Source organism: Sturnus vulgaris, chromosome 37 (assembly GCF_052056855.1).
Source record: "Sturnus vulgaris isolate bStuVul1 chromosome 37, bStuVul1.hap1, whole genome shotgun sequence".
Taxonomy (NCBI): domain Eukaryota; kingdom Metazoa; phylum Chordata; class Aves; order Passeriformes; family Sturnidae; genus Sturnus; species Sturnus vulgaris.
In genome coordinates, this window is record NC_142279.1 from 367,732 (window position 1) to 381,779 (window position 14,048).

The 14,048-nt window shown below is 62.6% G+C and overlaps 3 protein-coding genes across 7 annotated transcripts in view; 1 reads left to right on the plus strand and 2 right to left on the minus strand.

Annotated features, from left to right (window-relative positions):
* The window catches only part of LOC148220480 (RNA-binding protein 42-like), a 5,669-nt gene extending 506 nt beyond the window's left edge, over nucleotides 1–5,163 (minus strand). The window contains 9 exon segments of the mRNA XM_088155339.1: nucleotides 286–406; nucleotides 1,198–1,434; nucleotides 2,083–2,211; nucleotides 3,045–3,089; nucleotides 3,091–3,143; nucleotides 3,583–3,679; nucleotides 3,753–3,842; nucleotides 4,631–4,733; nucleotides 4,969–5,163. Of these exon segments, the coding sequence (XP_088011465.1) occupies nucleotides 286–406; nucleotides 1,198–1,434; nucleotides 2,083–2,211; nucleotides 3,045–3,089; nucleotides 3,091–3,143; nucleotides 3,583–3,679; nucleotides 3,753–3,842; nucleotides 4,631–4,733; nucleotides 4,969–5,147 (1,054 nt within the window). The 5' untranslated portion in view covers nucleotides 5,148–5,163.
* Nucleotides 5,164–5,306: 143 nt separating this feature from the next.
* On the minus strand, nucleotides 5,307–7,395 carry TYROBP (transmembrane immune signaling adaptor TYROBP). Its single transcript, XM_088155327.1, has 4 exons — nucleotides 7,277–7,395; nucleotides 6,680–6,700; nucleotides 6,466–6,582; nucleotides 5,307–5,455 (listed from the first exon to the last, which is right to left on the minus strand). The coding sequence occupies exons 1-4, from the start codon at nucleotides 7,317–7,319 to the stop codon at nucleotides 5,364–5,366; spliced, it is 273 nt and encodes a 90-aa protein (XP_088011453.1). The 5' UTR covers nucleotides 7,320–7,395; the 3' UTR covers nucleotides 5,307–5,363.
* Nucleotides 7,304–13,930, plus strand: CTU1 (cytosolic thiouridylase subunit 1). Of its 5 annotated transcripts, none has more exons than XM_088155312.1 (3): nucleotides 7,304–7,873; nucleotides 9,194–9,704; nucleotides 11,366–13,930. In XM_088155312.1, the coding sequence occupies exons 2-3, from the start codon at nucleotides 9,197–9,199 to the stop codon at nucleotides 13,141–13,143; spliced, it is 2,286 nt and encodes a 761-aa protein (XP_088011438.1). In that variant the 5' UTR covers nucleotides 7,304–7,873; nucleotides 9,194–9,196; the 3' UTR covers nucleotides 13,144–13,930. The 5 variants fall into 5 exon arrangements, 3 of the variants coding, with proteins under 3 accessions (XP_088011438.1, XP_088011439.1, XP_088011440.1); XM_088155313.1 differs by having other exon boundaries at nucleotides 7,304–7,866; XR_015798774.1 differs by lacking the exon at nucleotides 7,304–7,873 and having other exon boundaries at nucleotides 8,856–9,704; nucleotides 11,366–13,384; nucleotides 13,448–13,930.
* The last annotated feature ends 118 nt before the right edge of the window (nucleotides 13,931–14,048 follow it).

The following is a 14,048-nucleotide window of genomic DNA, read 5'->3' on the forward strand; positions in this document are numbered from 1 at the left end:
TGGTCATTAATGGAGCCATGGGGTCATTAATGGAGCCATGGGGTCATTAATGGAGTTATGGGGTCATGGGGACACCCCAAAAGTCAACTGGAAGAGCCCCAATCCCCTCCCAGTTCATCCCAATCCCCCCTAATCCCCTCCCAGTCCATCCCAGTCCCTCCCAGTCCATCCCAATCCCCTCCCAGTCCCTCCCAATCCCCTCCCAATCCCCTCCCAGTCCCTCCCAATCCCCTCCCAGCCCCTCCCAGCCCCTCCCAGTCCGTCCCAGTCCGTCCCAGTCCGTACCAGCGTCCCACTCCAGCAGGCTGGGATCCTCCCAGCTGCTCCCGGCCGCCGTGCGGATGCAGCGTTTGAGCCGCTCCCCCCTCCCCTTGCGCTTGTCCTCGGCCGCCGGCTCCGCCCCCACCTGACGGGCAGCTGTCAATCACCCGGAGGACACGCCCACCCCGCCGCAGCCACGCCCACTCCCATTCGGACACGCCCACGCAGCAGGAAAACCCAAATTTGGAGGCTCCGCCCCTTCCCCCATAGTCCCAGCCCAATATGATTGACAGCTGTCGATCACGCGGGACACGCCCAGCCACCATAGCCACGCCCACTCCCCTTTGGACACGCCCACGCAGCAGGAAACCCCAAATTTGGAGGCTCCGCCCCTTTTCCCCAAACCCCAGCCCAGCCTGATGGACACCTGTCAATCAGGCAGGACACGCCCACCTTGCTAAAGCCACGCCCACACAGCGGGGAAAAAAAAAAACCCACACAAATTTGGAGGCTCCGCCCCCTTACAGCCCTCTCGCTGCTTGATTGACAGCTGTCCATCACCCGGGACACGCCCACCTTGCTAAAGCCACGCCCACCCAGCGGGAAATCCCAAATTAGGAGGCTCCGCCCCCTTTTGAAAAGACTCGTCCTTTGCCTGATTGACAGCTGTCAATCACACAGGACACGCCCACCCCGCCATAACCACACCCAAACCAATCCGGCCACGCCCACCCACAGAATCGGCACCCCGGAGGCTCCGCCCCTTTCCCATCAGCCCCACCCACACCTGATTGACAGCTGTCAATCAGCGGGACATGCCCGCCCTCATTTGACCACACCCCCTTCCTCACCTGTCAATCATTCCGTACAGCCCCGCCCACCCGCTCAGCGGCCACACCCCTTCAAGCCCCACCCCCCCCTTCAAGCCCCGCCCACCTCAGGCACAGGGAAGGGCGGGTCCTGTGGGCGTGGCCTGCGCAGGGGGCGTGGCACCGGCGCCAGGTGGGCGGGGCCCGGGCGTGGCTCCGGAGGGGGCGTGGCCATGGCTGGAGGCGGGGCCGGGAGGCTCGGGCCAATCCGGGGCTCCTCAGGGGGCGGGGCCCGGGGGGGCGGGGTCTCCTCTCTGTGGGGGGAGGGGTTAAAGGGGGAGGGGTTAAAGGGGCGGGGCCTCCTCTGGCAAGGGAGGGGTTAAAGAGGGAGGAGCTTAAAGGGGAGGGGCTAAAGGGGGAGGGGTTAAAAGGAGGGACATTTGGGGACATTGAAGGGGTCCCAGGGACATTCGGGGACACTGGGGGACCCCAAGGACATTTGGGGACCCCAGGGAGACCCTGGGGACATCTGGGGACACTGAGGGGGTCCCAGGGACATTTGGGGACACCGAGGTGACCCCAGGGAGGTTCCAGGGACATTTGGGGACACTGAGGGAAGGGGGGGGTCCCAGGAACATTTGGGGACACCGAGGTGACCCCAGGGACATTTGGGGACATCTGAGGACACTGGGGGGACCCCGGGGACATTTGGGGACACTGAGAGGGTCCCAGGGACATTTGGGGACCTTGTGGGGGTCCCAGGGACATTTGGGGACACCAGAGCGATCTTGGGGACATTTGGGGACACCAGGGTGACCCCGGGGACCTTTGGGGACATTTGGTGACCCCGAGGTGACCCCGAGGTGACGTTTGGTGACCCCGAGGTGACGTTTGGTGACCCCGAGGTGACATTTGGTGACCTTTGGTGACGTTTGGTGACGTTTGGTGACATTTGGGGACACGTGGGGTCGCTGGGGGCTCACCGGGGCGCGCCGGGGGGGGGGTGGGGTACACGGTGGGGGCCGCCTGGATGACGGGGGGGGTCGGTTTGGGGGGGGCCCGGGGGGGGTCCCGGGGGGGGCACTCGGGGTCCCGCGGCCACCGGGGGCAGGGGGGGCACCGGGGCCCCTCCCCCCCCCGCCTGTGGGGACACACGGGGGGGGTCAGGAGGTGAAAAAAAACCAAAAAAATCCAAATTTCACCCCAAAAACCACACCTGGCCCCTCCCCCACGCACCTGGAGGGGCCCAAAAATTCTTCCCAGTTCATCCCAGTAAGGCCAAAACCCAAACCAGTAACTCCCAGTTGCTTCCCAGTTCCTCCCAGTTTATCCCAGTCCCCCAAATCCCCTCCCAGTAACCCCAGCAAACCCCAAATCCCAAACCAGTAACTCCCAGTCCACTCCCAGTCCATCCCAGTCCCCACCAACCCCCTCCCAGTCCCTCCCAGTTTATCCCAATCCCCTCCCAGTCCCCTCCCAGTCCCTCCCAGTTCATCCCAGTCCCTCCCAGTCCCTCCCAATCCATCCCAGTTTATCCCAATCCCCTCCCAGTCGCCCCCAATCCCCTCCGAGTTTATCCCAGTCCCTCCCATTGCCTCCCAGTCCCCCCCAATCCCCTCCCAGTCCATCCAAATCCCCTCCCAGTTTATCCCAGCCCTCTCCAAGTCCATCCCAGTCCCCCCCAGTCCCCTCCAAGTTTATCCCAATCCCCTCCAGTCCCTCCCAGTCCTTCCCAATCCATCCCAGTTTATCCCAGTCCCTCCCATTGCCTCCCAGTCTCTCCCAGTCCCCCCCAATCCCTCCCAGTCCATCCAAATCCCCTCCCAGTTTATCCCAGTCCCTCCCAGTCCATCCCAGTCCCTCCCAGTTTATCCCAGTCCATCCCAGTGCCACTCACCGGGCTCGGCGCTCTCAGGGCTCCCCCCATTGGTGCCCCCAGGGGGGTGGGGGGGGGTCTCTGCAGTGGGGAGGGGCGAGCAGCAGGGGGGGGGCGGGGGGAGCCCCCAGGGGAGGCCCCACCCCCACCATGGCCCCGGGGGGGGGGGCGCAGGGCCAGGGGACCCCTGGGACCGGCTGGGGACAGGGGGGGGAGGGGAGGGAGGGGACAGCAATGTCACCAGAGGGGTCACACGGTGTCCCCAACCCCCAAAATGGCCCCCAATGTCCCCAATGTCCCCAAGGTGTCCCAAATGTCCCCCCAATGTCCCCAATGTCCCCCCAATGTCCCCCAATGTCCCCAATGTCCCCCAATGTCCCCAATCCCCCCAATGTCCCCAATGTCCCCAATGTCCCCCAATGTCCCCAATGTCCCCCAATGTCCCCAATGTCCCCCAATGTCCCCAAATGTCCCCAATCCCCCCAATGTCCCCAATGTCCCCAATGTCCCCAATGTCCCCCAATGTCCCCAATCCCCCCAATCCCCCCAATCCCCCCAATCCCCCCAATGTCCCCAATCCCCACCAATGTCCCCAATCCCCCCCAATGTCCCCAGTTGTCCCCAGTGTCCCCGTACCTGGGCGCTGCAGCACGTGTGGCACGAATGCCGGGCGCAGGATCGGGGGCCTCTGCGGTGACACTGCTGGGGACACACATGGGGACATTGAGGGGGGCTTGGGGACACCCAGGGGACACCCAGGGGACACCCAGGGGACACCCAGGGGACACCGAGGGCACAGGGGTGACACCGACCTGGCCCCACGAACGGCACCGGGGGGTCCCCAAGGGGGGGACGGTGGCGGCGGCGGCGGCGCGAGCCTCGAGGGACTGCTGGACCTGGGGACAGGGAGGGGACATTGGGGGACATTGGGGACATTGGGGACATTGGGGGACATTGGGGGACACTGGGGACATTTGGGGACATTGGGGGACATTGGGATATTGGGGGATTGGGGGGATTGGGGGACATTGGGGACATTGGGGACATTGGGGACATTGGGGACATTGGGGACATTGGGGACATTGGGGACATTGGGGGACACTGGGACATTGGGGACACTGGGGGGATTGGGGACATTGGGGGGATTGGGGACACTGGGGACATTGGGGGGACATTGGGGGACATTGGGGACATTGGGGGGATTGGGGGGATTGGGGGACATTGGGGACATTGGGGACATTGGGGGGACATTGGGGACATTGGGGGGACATTGGGGACATTGGGGGACATTGGGGACATTGGGGACAATGGGGACATTGGGGGGATTGGGGACATCAAGGGGACATCGAGAGGGATTGGGGACAATGAAGGGACTTTGGGGGATTTGGGGACAATGGGGGACATTGGGGACACTGGGGGAGGCTGGGGACATTGAGAGGGGTTGGGGACATTGGGGACATCGGGGACATCGGGGACATTGGGGGGACATTGAGAGGGGATTGGGGACAGAGAGGACTTTGGGGACACTTGGGGACATTTGGGAACATTGGGGGATTGGGGACATTGGAGACCCTGGGGACAGCGGGGACATTGAGAGGGAATTGGGGACATTTGGAGCCACTCATGTGACATTTGGGGACATTTGGGGACATTTGGGGACATTTGGGGACATTTGGGGACACACCTGCTGGTAGGTGTTGGTGGCGATGATCGGGCGCAGGACGGGGGGCGGGGCCAGGGGGTCCCCGGGGGCGGGGCCAGGAGCCCCCAGCACCTCCTGCTCGAACCTGCACCAGTATAAACCAGTAAGGACCAGTACACACCAGTACAAACCAGTTCAAACCAGTATAAACCAGTATAAACCAGTAAAAACTGGCGACCCCCAGTTATCGCAAGCCTCTCCCCCCGTTCCCATGGCAACCCCCAGATTGCCCCTCAAGCCCCGCCCCCGTTGCCATGGCAGCCGTTAAGCCCCGCCCCCTCCCGGCCGCCATGACACTCCCGCCTCTCCCTTCCCCTCACAGCGCCATCTCCGCCTCCATCTCCTTCAGCCGCTCCTCGCCGCTCTTGGCCACGGCCCCGCCGCCTCCCGCCGCCGCTCCGGGACCGGGACCGGGCCCCGCCGCCACCACCGCGGGACCGGGCCCGGCTCCCGCCGCCATTCCCGGCCCGGCCGCTCCCGGAGGCGCCGCCGCCGCCATCGCTGAACGCTCCTCAACCACTTCCGCCCGCCTGAGGGGCACTTCCGGCGCGGCGCAATGACGTCACTCAGCGCGACAACACCCCCCCCCCCCCCCTCCACGTATCAAAAACCGAACGCGAATTTGGGGCGAAATCGCTGCAAAACGGCCAAAAGTCGCTTCCAAACGAGCTAAAAGCGCTTTAATGGCGGCAATGACCGGTGCGGGAGGCGGCGCTCAGCGCTTGAGTTCGCTGTAGAGGTCCCCGCGCGCTCCCTGCAGCTCCTGGTAATGAGATTCCTGCTCCGGGGGGCGGGGCTTGGGCGGGGCTGTGAGGGGGGGACGGGGCGTGGTCATTGCGTGGCCACGCCCACTTCGGGCTAAACCACGCCCTTTCTTAATCGCTCCACCCCCTTTAGCGGCTTTGGCCACGCCCATGCCCCATCCCAGTGCTCCCAGTAACTCCCAGAGCTTCCCAGTGCCCTCCCAGTAACTCCCAGTGCCCTCCCAGTAACACAAAATAATTGGCAGTGCCTTCCCAGTGCTCCCAGTAACTCCGCCAGTGACTTTCCAGTGCCCTCCCAGTAACACCCAGTGCCCTCCCAGTACCTCCCAGTGCCCTCCCAGTAACTCCCAGTGCCCTCCCAGTATCACAAAATAATTGGCAGTGCCTTCCCAGTGCTCCCAGTAACTCCGCCAGTGACTTTCCAGTGCCCTCCCAGTAACACCCAGTGCCCTCCCAGTACCTCCCAGTGCCCTCCCAGTGTTCCCAGTAACACCGCCAGTGACCTTCCAGTGCCTCCCAGTATTCCCAGTGCCCTCCCAGTGCCCTCCCAGTGCCCTCCCAGTGTTCCCAGTGCCCTCCCAGTAACCTTCAGTACTGCCCAGACCTCCTCAGTGCCCTCCCAGTAACCCCCAGTGCCCTCCCAGTAACCTCCCAGTAACCTCCCAGTGCCTCTCAGTAATCCCCAGTAACCCCCAGTGCCTTCCCAGTGCCTTCCCAGTAACTCCCAGTACCTCCCAGTAACCTCCAGTACTGCCCAGACTCCCTCAGTGCCCTCCCAGTAATCCCCAGTGCCCTCCCAGTGCTCCCAGTAACACCACCATACCCTCCCAGTGATCCCAGTGGCCTCCCAGTGCCCTCCCAGTGCTCCCAGTAACACCCACAGCGCCCTCCCAGTAACCTCCCAGTGCCTCCCAGTAACCCCCAGTAGCCCCCAGTGCTCCCAGTAACCGCCCAAAGCCTCCCAGTCACCCCCAGTGCCCTCCCAGTAACCTCCCAGCACCTCCCCATTGACCACGCCCACAAAGAGGCCACACCCCCATGGACCACGCCCACCTCGGCAGCCCCGCCCCGCCAGCCAATAGGCTCCGCCCGCGATCAGCAGCGTCATGATGACGTCAGCGGCCACCAGCGCCGCGATTGGTCCTGGCCCCGGGAGGCATCCGGAACATTCTGGAACAGGTGGGGGAGGGGCGGGGAGGGGTGACCTCGTGACCTCCTCGTGACCTTTGACCCCCCCACGTGACCCCGGGTGGGGGAGGGGCCTCACCTGGCTGTGCCGTCACCGCTCCTGGGACCGGAAATGAAAGGGGGGAGGGGCGGGGCTTCATTAGCCCCTCCCCCCCACTAACCCCTCCCCCACCTTTTTGCAGGGTGGGGGAGGGGCCTAAAGGGTGGGGGAGGGGCTTCCGTGTAGGGAAATGGGGGTGGGGGAAGGGACAAAAATGGGTGGGGGAGGGGTAGAAGGGTCAAGGTGTGGGGTGGGGGAGGGGCTAAAATGGGTGGGGGAGGGGCAGAAGGGTCAGGTGTGGGGTGGGGGAGGGGCTGGGGAGCCCCTCTGGGGGTGGGGGAGGGGCAGGGCGTGAACCTCCAAGGTGGGGGAGGGGTCCCTCAGGGTGGGGGAGGGTCTCGAGGGGGGGGGGGTCCCCAAGAGGTGGGGGAGGGGCACAGGGGGGTCCTCAGTGGGTGGGGGAGGGGCTGGTCCACCCCAATCTCTCCGCCATTCCCCTCCCCCACCCCGGCCCGGCCACTTCTGCTTTTTGGGGGAGGGGCAGGGGAAAGAATCAGGGGGTGGGGGAGGGGCAGGGGGTCCCGCGGAGTGGGGGAGGGGCGGGGAGGGACCCCCGGGGTGGGGGAGGGGCCTCACCGAGCAGCAGGAGGACGAGGCCGAGGGTCCCGGGGGGTCCCATGGCGGCCGTGGGGGAGGGGCACGGGGCGTGATCGGGGTGTGGCCCCTCAGGCCACGCCCCTTTCTGTCCTCACCATCTGATTGGGCGGCACCGTGACCCCTCCCGAAACTCGTGACCCTCCCCAAAACTTCCCAATTTGGGGGGGTCCCGCTGTAGCCACGCCCCTCCCCAACAAGCCCCGCCCACCCCCAGCGAGCTTTGTCTTTAATAAGCCCCGCCCCTCCTTTAGACCCCGCCCCCCTTTTTTGAACGCGGGCCCTTTAAGAACCCGTGGGAGGGGCCTCAGGGACCTTTACACCCCGCTCACTGCGAGCGCTGATTGGCTGAAATAGCAGAGGGCATCCCCCGCGGTGATTGGCTCCGGTAGCGCGAATAAACCCGGAAGTCATGCTCTGATTGGTCAGATTTGGCGAGGCGGGAGTAAGGCGGGAAGAGGAAGGCGCTGATTGGTCCGTTCCGCGCGGGGGTGGGCGGGGCCTGCCAGCGCGCAAGGCAGGGCGGGAAAGGAGCGGCGTGAGGCGACCCCGGCCGGGCGCGACCACTGCGAGTACGAGGTGGGGGGGGGAGGGGGGAAAGGAGGGTCCGGGGGGAATTTTGGGGGTCCTGGGGGGGTTTTGAGGGGGTCTGGGAGAGACCATTTGGTGTGGGGGGAGAATTTGGGGGGGTTTGAGGGGGGCACGAGGAGTCTGGGAGGCCTGAGGGGGGATGGGAGGGACCATTCCTGTCCCGGGGGGGACTTTAGGTGGGCCTGGGAGGGACCATTTTGAGGGCTTTGTGGGGGGGAATTGGGGATTTTGGGGGGTCTCGGAGGGATTTTGGGGGTCTGGGTGGGACCATTTGGGGATTTTGGGGGAGGTTGAGAATTTTTTGGGGGTCTCGGGCGGATTTTTGGAGTCTGGGAGGGACCATTTGGGGGATTCGGGGGGGATTTTGGGGTGGTTTGGGGGGGCTGGGAGGGACCATTCGCATTCCGGGGGGGGGGCGGATTAGGAGATTCAGGAGGAACCATTTGGGTGTTTGGGGGATCCCAAGGGGATTTTTGGGGTTCCCGAGTGGATTTTGGGTGATCCCAAGTGGGTTTTGAGGTTCCTAAATCAATTTTTGGGTCTCCTGAGTGGATTTTGGGTGATCTCAAGTGGATTTGGGGAGTTTCCGGTGGGGTTTTGGGGTTCCTAATTCGATTTTGGGGTTCCCAAGTGAATTTTGGGTGGGATTTTTGGGGATTTTTAAGGATTTTGGGAGAGATTTTGAGTGGGAATTTTTGGTTGGATTTTAGGTGGGGAATTTTGGGTGAGGATTTTAGGGTGGGGATTTTTGGGGATTTTGGGAGAGATTTTGGGTGGGGATTTTTGGGGACTTTGAGGATTTTGCGTGGGGATTTTTGGGGATTTTGGGAGAGATTTTGGGTGGGGATTTTTGGGGATTTTGAGGATTTTGCGTGGGGATTTTTGGGGATTTTGGGAGAGATTTTGGGTGGGGATTTTTGGGGATTTTGGGAGAAATTTTGGGTGGGGATTTTTGGGGATTTTGGGAGAGATTTTGGGTGGGGATTTTTGGGGACTTTGAGGATTTTGCGTGGGGATTTTTGGGGATTTTGGGAGAGATTTTGGGTGGGGATTTTTGGGGATTTTGGGAGAGATTTTGGGTGGGGATTTTTGGGGATTTTGCGGATTTTCTGTGGGGATTTTGGGGGATTTTGCGGATTTTCTGTGGGGATTTTTGCGATTCCCTCCATCGTTCCTCCCCGTTCCCACCGGGATTTTTTCCCCCCTCCCCTTTCCAAACCGAATTCTCTCCCTCTCCGATCTTTATAACTCCACAAACCCCCTCAAAATTTCCCATTTTTTTCCCCTTTTTTTTTTTCCCCACCGCAGGCCATGGCTCCCCCTCGCTGCTCCCGCTGCCCCCTGCCCTCCTCCCTGCTCCGCTCCCGCTCCCTCCAACCTTTCTGCCGCCGCTGCTTCCTCGGCGCCTTCGAGGCCGAGACCCTCCAGGCCCTCCTGCAGCCCCAAAATCCGGGCCTTTCACCCCAAAACGGCCACGCCGTGGCCGTGGCGGCCTCGGGGGGCAAGGACTCCACGGTTCTGGCTCACCTGCTGGTGCGGCTGAACCGCCAGCGGGGCCTGGGGCTGCGCCTGGCGCTGCTGGGCGTGGACGAGGGGATTTGGGGCTACCGGGACGAGGCCCTGCAGGTGCTGAGGGGGGTGGGGGAGGCCCTGCCCCTCCCCCTCGTGCTGGTGTCGCACCGGGAGATTTTTGGGTGGGCCCTGGACGAGGTGGGGCCGGCGCTGGGAGGGCGCAGCCGCTGCACCGTGTGCGGGGTGTTCCGCAGGCAGGCCATGGAGAGGGCGGCCAGGGAGATGGGAGCCGACTGGATCGCCACTGGTGAGCACTGGGAGGGACTGGGAGGGGGTTAGAGGGCACTGGGAGGCACTGGGAGGCACTGGGAGGGGGTTAGACAGCACTGGAAGGCACTGGTTTATACTGGGAGAGGTTTGGGAGGCACTGGAGAGAGTGGTTAGGGAGATGGGAGCTGACTGGATCATTACTGGTGAGTACTGGGAGGGACTGGGAGGGCACTGGGAGGGACTGGGAGGGGGTTAGAGGGCACTGGGATGGAATAGGAGGGCACTGGGAGACACTGGTTTATACTGGGAGGGGCTGGAGAGGGTAGTCAAGGAGATGGGACCAGACTGGATCAGTATTGGTGAGTACTGGTTTATACTGGGAGGGCACTGGAAGGCACTGGGAGGGGGTTAGAGAGCACTGGGACAGAATAGAAAAGCACTGGGAGGCACTGGTTTATACTGGGAGGGGTTTGTGAGGCACTGGAGAGAGTGGTCAAGGAGATGGGAGCCAACTGGATCGCCACTGGTGAGCACTGGGAGGGACTGGGAGGGCACTGGGAGGGACTGGGAGGGGGTTAGAGAGCACTGGGATGGAATAGGAGGGCACTGGGAGGCACTGGTTTATACTGGGAGGGGTTTGGGAGGCACTGGAGAGAGTGGTCAGGGAGATGGGAGCCAACTCGATTGCTACTGGTGAGTACTGGGAGGGACTGGTTTATACTGGGAGGGCTTAGAGAGCACTGGGAGGGGGTTAGAGGGCACTGGGATGGAATAGGAGGGCGCTGGGAGGCACTGGTTTATACTGGGAGGGACTGGAGAGGGCGGCCCGGGAGATGGGAGCCAACTGGATTGCTACTGGTGAGCACTGGGAGGAACTGGAAGGCACTGGGAGGGCACTGGGAGGGGGTTAGAGGGCACTGGGAGGCACTGGTTTATACTGGGAGGGGCTGGAGAGGGTAGTCAAGGAGATGGGACCAGACTGGATTGCTATTGGTGAGTACTGGTTTATACTGGGAGGGCACTGGGAGGCACTGGTTTATACTGGGAGGGGTTTAGGAGGGACTTGAGAGAGTGACCAAGGAGATGGGAGCTGACTGGATCGCTACTGGTGAGTACTGGTTTATACTGGGAGGGACTGGGAGGGGCTTAGAGGGCACTGGGAGGGCACTGGGATAAACTGGGATGGACTGGGACGCACTGGAGAGGGCGGCCAGGGAGATGGGGGAGGACTGGAACGCTACTGGTGAGTACTGGTTTATACTGGGAGCCTCTGGTTTATACTGGGAGGGACTGAGAGGATACTGGTGGTCATTGGCTGTTACTGGGAGGTCATTGGTAGTCACTGGAGCTCGTTAGTGGTCACTGCTGGTCACCGGTGGTCATTAGTGGTCATTAATGGTCATTAGTGGTCACTGCTGGTCACCAGTGGTCATTAGTGGTCATTAGTGGTCACTGCTGGTCACCAGTGGTCATTAGTGGTCATTAGTGGTCATTAGTGGCCACCAATGGTCACCAGTGGCCACCAATGGTCATTAATGGTCATTAATGGTCATTAGTGGTCACTGGTGGTCACTGCTGGTCACCAGTGGTCATTAATGGTCATTAATGGTTATCAGTGGTCACCAGTGGCCATTAATGGTCACCAGTGGCCCCCAGTGGTCACCACTGGTCACCGCTGGTCACTCTCGGTCCCCCCAGGCCACAACGCCGATGACGTGGCCGAGACGGTGCTGATGAATTTCCTGCGGGGCGACGTGGCCCGGCTGCGACGCGCGGCCAACGAGGCCTCGGGGGCCACCAACGGGGCCTCGGGGGCCACCAATGTCACCGGGGCCACCAACGGGGCCTCGGGGGCCACCAACGTCACCAGGGCCACCAATGAGGACTCTGGGGTCAACGTGGCCACCGACGAGGTCGCCGTGGCCACCGTGAGCTCCAGGGAGATCCCTCCACCCTCAACGATCTCCAGTGGCCAAACGGAAGCCGACGGTGGCCAAAGGAAACTCTTGGGGAATTCAACGGAATCTCCCGGAAACTCGACGGGATTTTTGGAAAAGTCAACGGAACCCAACGGGAACCCAACGGAACCCAACGGGAACCCAACGGAACCCAATGAGAACCCAACGGGACCCAACGGGAACCCAACGGAACCCAACGGTGACCCAACGAAACTCTTGGAAAATTCAACAAAACTCAACGGGAACCCAACAAAAGTCAACGATGGCCCAATGAGACCCTTGGAAAACTCAACCCGACCCAACAAGAACCCAACGGAACCCAACCATAACTCAACAGAATCCAACGAAAACTCAACGAAACCCAACGAGAACCCAACGGAACCCAACAAAACCCCAACAAAACCCAACCACAACTCAACAGAATCCAATGAAGACTCAGCAGAACCCAACGAGAACCCAACGAAATCCAACGAAAACCCAACAAAACTCAACGAGAACCCAACCAAACCCAATGAGAACCCAACGAAACCCAATGAGAACCCAACGAAACCCAACCAGAACCCAACGAAACCCAACAAAAAACCAACAAAACCCAAGGAGAACCCAAGGAGGCCCAAGGAGAAGCCAGGGCAGCCCGGGCAGCCGCCGCCGAGGAGCACCGAGCCGGCGGTGCCGCGGCTGAAGCCGCTGCGTCACGCGGCGCAGAAGGAGATCGTTCTCTACGCCCACTTCCGGGGGCTGCCGTACGCCAGCGCCGAGTGCCGCCACGCGCCCCTGGCCTTCCGCGGCCACCCCCGGGCGCTGCTCAAGGACCTGGAGGCCTCTCGGCCGGCGGCCGTGGCCGCGCTGGCCCACTCGGGCCGGAGGCTGGCCCTGGGCGCGGCGCCGGGGGAGGGGGCGGCGCCGGGGGCCTGCGGGCGCTGCGGGGCCGTGGCCAGCGGGGAGCTGTGCATGGCTTGCGTCCTGATGGCCGCGCTGGACAAGGGACGGCCCAAGGTGGCGCTGGGCAAGCGCGGGCTCAGGGTGGCTACCGAGGGCGGCGGCCATTGGGAGGGTGAGGGTGGCCAATGGGGTGGGGGCTACCAGGATGGGGGTGGTGGCCACCGGGAGGGTGGTGCTCAAGGCTGTGGTGGCCACGGGGGCTGTGGCTGCAAGGCTGGTGGTCAAGACATTGGTGGCCACCAAGACGGTGCTGGTGGCTACCAGAGCACAAACGGTGAGGGCGGTGGCCGTGGGGCCGGCGGACATGAAGAGGATGGGGGTGCTCAAGGGCTTGGTGGCCCCGGTGACCACCAGGACCAGGGTTTGGGTGGCCCCGGTGGCCACCTGGAGCAGGGTTCTGGTAGCCCCGGTGGCCACCTGGAGCAGGGTTCTGGTGGCCCCCAGGCCAGGCCGGTGCAGGTGGAGCTGCTGGGCCGGGCCGGACGCTCCGAGCGGCGCCGCCTGAGGGGATTCGGCCACGGCCGGAGGGGCCTGGGGGACAGCGGGGGTGGCCTTGGGGACATCTGGGACTTCTGAGGGGACACCTGGGGACACTGGAGGTGGCCCTGGGGACACCTGAGGCGGCCTTGGGGACATTTAGAGACACCAGGGGTGGCCTTGGGCACACTGGGGACACTGGAGGTGGCCTTGGGGACATCAGGGGTGGCCTTGGGGACCCTGGTGGTGGCCTTGGGGACATCTGGGACTTCTGAGGGGACATCTGGGGTGGCCTTGGGGACACCTCAGGTAGCCTTGGGGACATTTGGGGACACCAGGGGTGACCTTGGGGACATCTGGGCCTTTTGAGGGGACACCAGGGGTGGCCTTGGGGACACCTGAGGTGGCCTTGGGGACATCTGGGACTTCGGAGGGGACATTTGGGGACATTTTGGGGTCCCTGGGATCATTCTGGAGTCCCTTGGGGACATTTTGGGGACTTTTTGGAGTTTTTTGGGATCATTTCGAAGGTCCCAGGGGACATTTCGGGGGGGGGGGGGCGAGTTTGGGGGACATTTTCGGGACCTTTGGGACATTTTTGGGGTCCCTGGGGACGTTTTTGGGGTCATTTTTGGGTCTTTTGGGGTCCTTGGGGACGTTTTTGGAGTTTTAGGGACATTTTTGAGGACATTAGGGGACATTTTAGGGTCCCTGGGGGCGTTTTTGGGACATTCTGGGGTCCCTTGGGGACATTTTTGGGGCCGTAAAGCCCCGGGCGGCAGAAGGGGGCGTGGCCAGCGGGGTTTATGCAAATGAGCCGCTGCTTTGTGGGGGGGGGGGGCGATTTTTTGCAAACCAGGCCAATAAAGCGCGATTAAAGTTTTAATTATGCAAATGAGACGCGTTTGTCAGCGGGGACTCATTAACCGGCGGGGACGGGGGGGTTAATTATGCAAATTAAGAGGGCGGTTATGCAAATGAAGAGCGCGGCGAACGCGGAAGCG

What these genes read in the sequence shown, in the direction of transcription:
- CTU1 (XM_088155312.1), top strand. Translation starts at nt 9,197, where the DNA reads ATGGCTCCCCCTCGCTGCTCCCGCTGCCCCCTGCCCTCCTCCCTGCTC. An exon ending in AGCCGACTGGATCGCCACTG is followed by an intron (nt 9,705 to 11,365) that starts GTGAGCACTGGG and finishes CGGTCCCCCCAG; the next exon opens with GCCACAACGCCGATGACGTG.
- TYROBP (XM_088155327.1), bottom strand. Translation starts at nt 7,319, where the DNA reads ATGGGACCCCCCGGGACCCTCGGCCTCGTCCTCCTGCTGCTCG. An exon ending in AGCGGTGACGGCACAGCCAG is followed by an intron (nt 6,583 to 6,679) that starts GTGAGGCCCCTC and finishes CACCTGTTCCAG; the next exon opens with AATGTTCCGGATGCCTCCCG. An exon ending in GGCGGGGCGGGGCTGCCGAG is followed by an intron (nt 5,456 to 6,465) that starts GTGGGCGTGGTC and finishes CCCCCCTCACAG; the next exon opens with CCCCGCCCAAGCCCCGCCCC.